Source organism: Rhinichthys klamathensis, unplaced genomic scaffold (genome assembly GCF_029890125.1).
Source record: "Rhinichthys klamathensis goyatoka isolate OS25496 unplaced genomic scaffold, OSU_Roscu_1.1 h1tg000014l_1, whole genome shotgun sequence".
Taxonomy (NCBI): domain Eukaryota; kingdom Metazoa; phylum Chordata; class Actinopteri; order Cypriniformes; family Leuciscidae; genus Rhinichthys; species Rhinichthys klamathensis.
This window is the reverse complement of record NW_026606566.1, coordinates 208,759-216,916: the sequence shown is the minus strand read 5'-3', so window position 1 is coordinate 216,916 and position 8,158 is coordinate 208,759. Positions and strand designations below refer to the sequence as shown.

The window sequence follows — 8,158 nt, the reverse complement described above, 5'->3', positions numbered from 1 at the left end:
TTAGCCAAGGAAAATGAAGTCTAAAGCCCAAGCAAAGTATTATTCTTTGAGCAGGGCGCTGTGAGACTAGCTTGTTTCTGAAGGCGCTATGTTACTGTAGGCTTACTGAAAGCATGTTAGAGCCCATAGCATCTATGTGAACTATCTATCTTTAAAGTCTGATTAAAATAGGATTAAGCGAAGAGCACAACATTGTTTTTTCACATGCATTTCACAGTAAGTTGTGATTTAGGAACACTGCCAATTCCTGGGGACAAGACTACACAAGCCAATCACACAGCAAAAAAACTGACTGTGATTGCAGGCAATTATGTGCTAACCACTATCCTCTTCTTTATAAAACAGAAGGCATGATATTTAAAATGAATTCATTTTCTGCTACAAATATAACGGTAACACTTTACAATACGGGTGCACTAATAAGCATTAATTCATGCTTAACTAATGCACAGATAATACTGAATTAATGTGTAACTAATGATTATCTAAGCTATTCATTAATGATTACCACATTAGGAACTAATTAAGAGTCTGTATGGTTAATGTATTAGTTCATACATTAATTGTTATTAATTAAATATGTAATTGTGAATTAATTCCCTAATAACTCATTTTTTTAACCAATAGTGTTAATTAATATGTTAATTACCAGAATGAGCCAAAGCCTTGTATTTCAACTTCCAGATAATACAGGTACACTAATGTGCATTAATACATGATTAATTACTTCATTGTTAGTGCAAATTCATGTGTAAATTACTACAATTACTAAATGACTAGTTAATAATGATGTGCCTCAACAAGTAAAGTCATAACATAATGATACCTTTGCAAATCATTAGCTAATGATTAATTAAAGCAGACAACTGGAAGTTGAAGTGCATAGCTTTGACTAATTGTGGTAATTAACACATTAATTTACACTATTAGTTAATAAAATATGTTATTAAGGAATTAATACACAATGACACATTGAATTAATAGCAATTCATGTATTACTTAATCTATTAATCATATTTATTAGTTGCTGATGCAGTAATCATTAATTAATGGTTTAGTTCTTCATGAATCATACATTAACTCATGATTATCTATGCATTAGTTAAACATGAATTAATGCATATTAGTGCACCCGTATTGTAAAGTGTTACCAATATGACCATTGTGTATAATACAAAGAGTGACTTAAACGTGCCTTATTATTTCTTAGATATAACCACAAGAATTCCAAGATATGTCCAGACTTTTAGAATGAAGTGTTGAATGTTTTAACAACTGAACTATTTGACAAATGCAGGTCTGGATAATATTCACATACTCCTCGGATTCATAAACAAGCTGAGTCTTTTTGGCATCTCCAAGATGCTGAAAGGACACGCACCAGACGTGAGCTAAAATAGAAAAGCCGACAAAAAAGGAGGAAAATGCATTTGACTTCCAAAAAATGCACTCAGTGTCTTAACACAGCTTCATTAGGCAAAAGTTATTATCCTTAAGCTAAACACAGGACTAATGTGGTTGCACAGAATGCGGAAAGCGGTTCATAAAAAGGTTCATAATGTTTAGGGTGTGAGATAATGGTAAACTGTTGACATTTTACAGACATATTTCCTTATTCAAAAAGGACTAGCTCATCAAATGTGATGTATCTGCCATTACAGGTCATTGATATATCTTTATATATTTTATAAATAATATTATATCTTAATTTTTTTTCAGGGGGTTGTTACAAAATAATCAAGAAGTACTTGGGGCATTACTTTAAATCAATGAAATATAAAGTGGACAGTGATACAGAATTTTGGTTGAAATTAACCGTGGAAAAGTCTTTCAAAGATTTGTCTAGAGGACTCCATGAATCAGCAGATTAATCTACTGCAGATATAAATCAATGTCCAGAAATGGTGTTAAGTTAAAGCTAAATTGGAAAAAATAATGATCTTTCAGTTCATCGGGCTTGTTGATTTAAAAACTCAGAAATGCTTTCTCTCTGTCTGTCCATCTGGCTTTATATATCCGTTTCATTAGCTGTGAGGATTTCGAAGTGACTCCTCTTACATCATTCTTGGGAAAAATTACACTTGAGCTTACTTCCCATCTGTGGAGACAAAGCTTATTGAGGAAATCATCTTCACCACGCTTGGAAGTGCTCCTCCAACTGAAAAATATTTTTAAAAAACAAACAAAACTTGGACTCTCCATGAGGGATGTTTTTTTTTTTTACCTATTCCATGGGAATTTTGTGTCTTGGACACTGTGGACACTGTGCCTCTCTTTGCATGACCAACAGCCTTGATTGTCACAGTTAAATATGTAATGATCTTAGTTAAGAAATAAATAATGCACATTGAATGCATACATGTGCTACCTGGAGCAAGATAGAGGTTTTTATTTTTCTGGTCCTGGTTGTGTCTTAGTTTGTAAAGTAGGTAATAAGTACTTTGCACATACACAGGCTTCTGGCCATGGCTGAATTTAGAGCCATGATTTAGAGCCAACTATTTCACTGAGAATTTAGGGTTGGCAATTAGCTCAGGACTAGAGTGGGGATGAGTGCAATAGCTAAGCTTTAGTGAGTTTGGCATCTCTCTGTTCCATCAATTGTCTTTCTTTCTATTGACTCTCATCCACTCATCCCAAGTGCATGATTCTCATGTTTATGAGCATGTCTGCTTTCTTGTAGCTGCCCAGATTGTTTCTCTTTTGAGCAAGAGTTACTCTTCTTTTCCTTCTTTTTTTTTTTTAACCTGATCCACTAACACCTGTTATTTCTATTAATTTCTATTAAGTTTGTGTGCATTTTCAAATGCTTAATGAAGGTATTTCATTACAGACAACATGCAAGCAGTCACATGTTCATACTGTATGTAATGAGTATCATTGCAGTTATTGCTGGCAGGTGTATGCATTACAAAGCTTTCATGCCCTTCACAGAACAAATGGGCTTAATTTCCCCCCAAGTCTCTTAGACAAACATTAGTCGAGTTTCCCTTTACTGAGTTGACGTAAAAAAAAAAATAAAAAAAAAAGACTTGTCATTTTACAGGAATGAGAAAAGTTGTAACTAGTTGAGGATCAATGAGGTTTTTTTTGAGTGGTTGCAAGGAAGAAACCCAGGGATGGGGTGAACATCGTTATCCAAGAACTGATTTTGTTTTATTCCTCTGCTCACATAAAAAACGTGAAGTCCATGCAAATGTCTGGCAAGACAGTGAAATTCCTCTTGGACGAGAGAGTGGGAAAGCAAGGTCTCTTGCTCTCCCTGTCTCTCCTGTTCTCTCTCGTCCTTCCCTCCCCTCTCTCCTGTCTTTCCTCCCTGCATGTCTCTTTCTATTTCTCTCTCTCTTTTTCTCTCTCTCTCTTCCACTCACTCTCACTCTCTTTCTTTCTCTGGCAGCACTCAGCTTTTTTGGCAGGAGTGACCAGAATAAAAACAGCAACACCAGACACAGAAGAGAAAAAAGTGCAATGATCCATCGAACCAACGGCTTTGCCCTTTCTTAATTACGTCGTGTCCAGTATCATTTTCTTTTTTCCTCCCCTCTTCATTTTTTTTCAGACATTTTTGAAGTGGTAATTAGCTCTTGGAGAATAAAACCAGCTGATTCGGGGAGGGCCAGTGCATTTTGGAGCGAGATGGCTAACAGGAGGGCTGCGTTGCTCCTTCTCGGATTCTTCCTCACCATACAGCTAAATCCTTCGCTGCAAGGAGGTAGGTGGTGTAAACTTTGATGGCTCGTATAGGAGATCCTGAGAAACATTAATGGCATAGAAGTGATGCTGTGGTCTTCCCAAGTGATTTTACCTGCAAATTGTGTATAAACCAGAAGTGTGCAATGTGTAGAAAGTGAAATTTCGTCGTGCACTGCAGGTGGTCATGTTTAATCGTGATTTTAGTCATGCCTTTTCACTTGAGGTGATAGCATACTAATAACATGCAAGCAGTCATGCATTCAGTGTAATGCGTTTTATTACATTTACATATGCCGTGCATGGTGACAATATCACAAAGCGATGACATCTTCCAGAATCTACAATGCATTAATATATATATATCAATAACAATTCAGAGGCATCCCTCAGATCTTGAACATTACCACTTAGCCAGTTTACTGAGGAATCTGGTCCACAATAATGGGAAACAATCGGGAGTGATGACATTCACATGATTCATATGTTTTGCTTTTGCCTAATAACATCCAGGTCATTTTCAAACAAGAAGATAGATATAAAACATCTATCTTCTTGTTAGAATTGTTTAAGAAAACAATTTCTGTGAGTAAATTAAGATAGGATTCAGTGGCAGTATACTGTATATAGAGTATAAGCAGTGCTTTGGTCAATCACGACTGATATATTTGACTTCTGTGGTAATGTATTCACATCACAGAGGCATAGAAATGATTGTAAACAGTTGTTTAGATGGTTTACATCATTAAGCTGAACTGCAGCATCCAAATACTGTTGTACAAACCACCAAATGCAGGCTGAAGAGATTCATTAACATTATCTCAGCTACAGATGTTAGCATTAGTTCTCATGCGTCTTGTGCCAGAATGCTCGACTGGGAATATGAATGTGGTGAGTGTTGCTTCTCTTGAAGGCCATTCCCTCGATCGTAGAGCACTTTGCTAAGCCGATGGGGAGGGTTGTGATCAGTTTGTTAATCGAAAACACAGCTCATGTGTACTGCATTTCTGAAGTCTACAGCTGGACTCTTTCTGTCAGCTTTTGTAGACTTGACAAATAAAAAAAACATGCCGGTGGACATCAATGTCCAGTGAGCCACGCAAGTGCCTATTAGGTCAGTGTGTTTGGCTCTAGTCACCGACAGCGTATGCTCTTGCTGTCTGCTCAGAGTCTGACTTTGCAAGGACGAAGGCAAACTGTGGTATAGAGCGATGCAATATAAGAGGGGGAAATCAAAAAATTTCCAACTCCGCTTTGGCCCCGTCATTAAATTGCAGTTGTTTTGATGTTCTTGGATGTGCGTCTGTGCAATGTTTAGTCGTGATTGGAAAGGATGTGGGGGTCTGTTCCCAGTTTCCAAACAAAGCCAGAGTATTTCACAATGATTTATTTATTTTCACAAAAATACTTTCTTCGGCACTTGCTGATGTATGTGTTTCCAGGCTGTTCCTAAAAGAGACCTCTCTCAGCACCGTCTCACTGATGCTGAATGAATTTATTACGGAGAAATACTGCTCTTGTTGCCTGTGAGGATTTGCAATTGTTATATGTTTTCCATAAAAGCCATCAGGTCCGCATCTTAATTTCAGCAGTCTGGTATGTTCATTTTAATGAATGAATTTGTAGCCATAAAACAGCTTTGGTATTTCCTCCACATGTCACAAGCTCCATAACAAATCAAAGTAAAACCACTTTAGACATACTAACTATAAGTAACTTTGCAACTACATGTCAGCTAACTCTCATTAATAACTAATACTCAAATGAGAGTTGACAGGCAGGTGCAAAGTTACTTATAGTTTGTAGAATATCAAAAGTGGATCAATAAAAAATAAAATGTAGCCAAATCACTGGTCTGTTCATCCTATTCCTGTCTGTAGGGCACCTGTGATATTTGCGTACAGAGAGTGAAAACTGTCATAGCTGTGAATGGGGAAATTGTTTAGAAACTACGTCTCACCCTCTCTGCATTCATCTATCAAACAGCCAAATCAATTCTTAAAGACCAACTCTAAGCAAAAGGTAATGCTGTTTGTAGGATAAGGTGTATGCCTGAAGTCGATCCCAATGAGCCCATAGAGAGTTTGCTCAGTGCTGTCTGCAATGCATAAATCGCTTTCTAGATGCATTATTATCAAATGTCCTCTGTATTACCAAAAATGTCAGAATTTCAGAGTCTGCGAGTCTGTTTGGACGGCTCGCGCAGGTGGAATGTTTTCTCTACTGGTGTGAGTGAGTTATGGGGCAGGTGGGAATTTCAGGGCCTTGGGAAGTCACCGTTGCTGTTCCTGCCATGGGTTAAACAAAACCTAAATGTCTCTCTTCTTCCCTTCTTGCTAAATAGTGATTGTCTTGACAGATGGAACAGCCGCTGTCAGAGCTGCAGGAATGTCATTTTGGAGCCAAAAGGCTCACATCATGCACTGCTTTGACCCTATGAAAGCTTTTATTCAAGGGCACAAGAGCTCCCATCATGACACTTCATGTTAAAACATATAGTGTTACAAGGTATGCAATAACTGTTGTGGTTAAATAATGGTTCTGTGGGATCACAGAGTCTGTTTGCTTTATTGGAGCTGGCATTAAGTTTAGTGTATCTAAACGTTTGATTGACTGTGTAAGCATACCTAAGCAGTTACAGCCACATCATACAAAACAGAAAGCCCTTGGTGGAAGTCCCAATTATCAAGTGCCAAGTTTCCCCCCTCATTCTCTTATACCCTCCCGTGGTAATTTAGCACTCAGAAATCTGTCATACATGTAACCGTATGACAACCAATCATTTTGTGCACTGTATCAGGTAACGGCCATTACTTCATCACAGCTACAGGTCGGCTATTAGTGCAGATGCTTCCAGTACAGTACTGCGCAGCAGACGGGCACCCGGTCTCTCTGCCACAGCCAAAATAATTAGGCTATTTTATGTCAACCGCCTTAAATGACATGCAGGCTATGCGAGGAGGGCCAGGGCCAGATGAAAGGAAAGTAAAGCTAGGTCTTGCTTCCTTCTAGTCTTGTAAGAACTAAGAAGCCCTACTTTCACACAGCAAAGCTTGAAATAAGGGGAGCACATTTTAAAAGGCACCACTTGGCGGAAGTCTCTGGCTCAGAACATCAGAGGAGTTCAATCCATTAGGTCTCCTCCTCATTGACACTCGGCTGGCTCTGCTTGAAGGTGTATGAAATCACCACCAGATCAGATGGCACACCTCGGCTGTCAGACGGGATCGTGATGAATTGCCCCACCACCCCCCCACAAATTCCCAATCAGATTAGCAACTCCTCCAGTGGTGCTTTATGGCAAATCTGTGCTGGGAGCGCCTTTCTGGACTCCATCCTGGAGATCTTGTTTTCCAGTGCTGGCTGTACTCGCTTGAAAGGAATTAATGTCTCGTGGTATGTCTAGTGGCGTGTTGATGGATTTGAACAGAGCATTTGCCATGCTGTCTGCTGACTGGAGCCGCTGTTAAAACTGTAATTCCTGTGATAGACAATGCATGCAATGCTTTTCACGCACTAAAGCCAGTTTATGTTTGGTGCTGGTCTCGCTCGTGGCAGTACAGCCATGATTGCGGCGTTAAACTACCTCATGTCTCAAAGCACCGAATGCAATGATTGGACGGACATTGTATGGTCCTATGCCTTCCACAGACAATATACACATATAAATACATATAGACCACTTAACTTAGTGATTTCTAGCAGGATATGAAGAGAGAGTCTTTCAACCAGCATGACAAAAAATGTTTCTAGAACAAATCATCTACCCTGCCTTTAAGGTAACCAGTGTCTAAAGAACAACACATGCTGGAGACTGGCTATATAGTGAGGATTTTGCAGGACAACAGGTAAAGCACACTACAAATGGTAACAGAGATTAGAGATTAGCAAAAGCATAGTTCAGAGTACATATGAATATGTACAGAGTATCCCATTTGAACCCTTGCTCTGGTTCGGGTAGCCTGAAATACCTCCCATGTTTCCTGCTCTTCAGTTCGCAATCCAGCATACAGTATGTACTTGTTGACTGATGTGATATGCTCTAAGTGGCCTTGTATAGACAGAATAGGCCTCTGTAGAGCGTTATATCGTGACCTCAGCTCTCAACGCCATGCTCTATTGGGCTCCTGCAGTGTTGGCAGCAGCTCTGTAGGAATGCTAACAAAGATAAGCGACTTCATTTAGCTACATTCATTTATATCTCCCCCTCATTCACAGTCTGAGGATGTTAACAGATCTGACAGTTTATCTACCATCTTTGGCATTTTGAAACACAGCTCACTTGCCACACTCTCATATACCCAACGGTCGCTAGTCCATCACAGGATGGCATTGCTGGGAAATCATCAGATATCAAGGCTGTTCTGCTTGATGTAAGGTGGTGTGAACAGTATGTCATGTGAGTTTTAGAATTTAAAATCGACCTGTCTATCTCTTTGAAGTGCTCTTGAATATGGACCAGTCTTAC

The 8,158-nt window shown here is 38.9% G+C and overlaps 1 protein-coding gene across 1 annotated transcript in view; it reads left to right on the top strand.

Annotated features, from left to right (window-relative positions):
- The first annotated feature begins 3,367 nt into the window (after positions 1–3,367).
- elna (elastin a) overlaps positions 3,368–8,158 on the top strand; it is a 76,123-nt gene continuing 71,332 nt past the window's right edge. Inside the window, exon 1 of the mRNA XM_056270710.1 lies at positions 3,368–3,712. Coding sequence (XP_056126685.1) covers positions 3,637–3,712 — 76 coding nt within the window. The 5' untranslated portion in view covers positions 3,368–3,636. The remainder of the gene's footprint in view (positions 3,713–8,158) is intronic.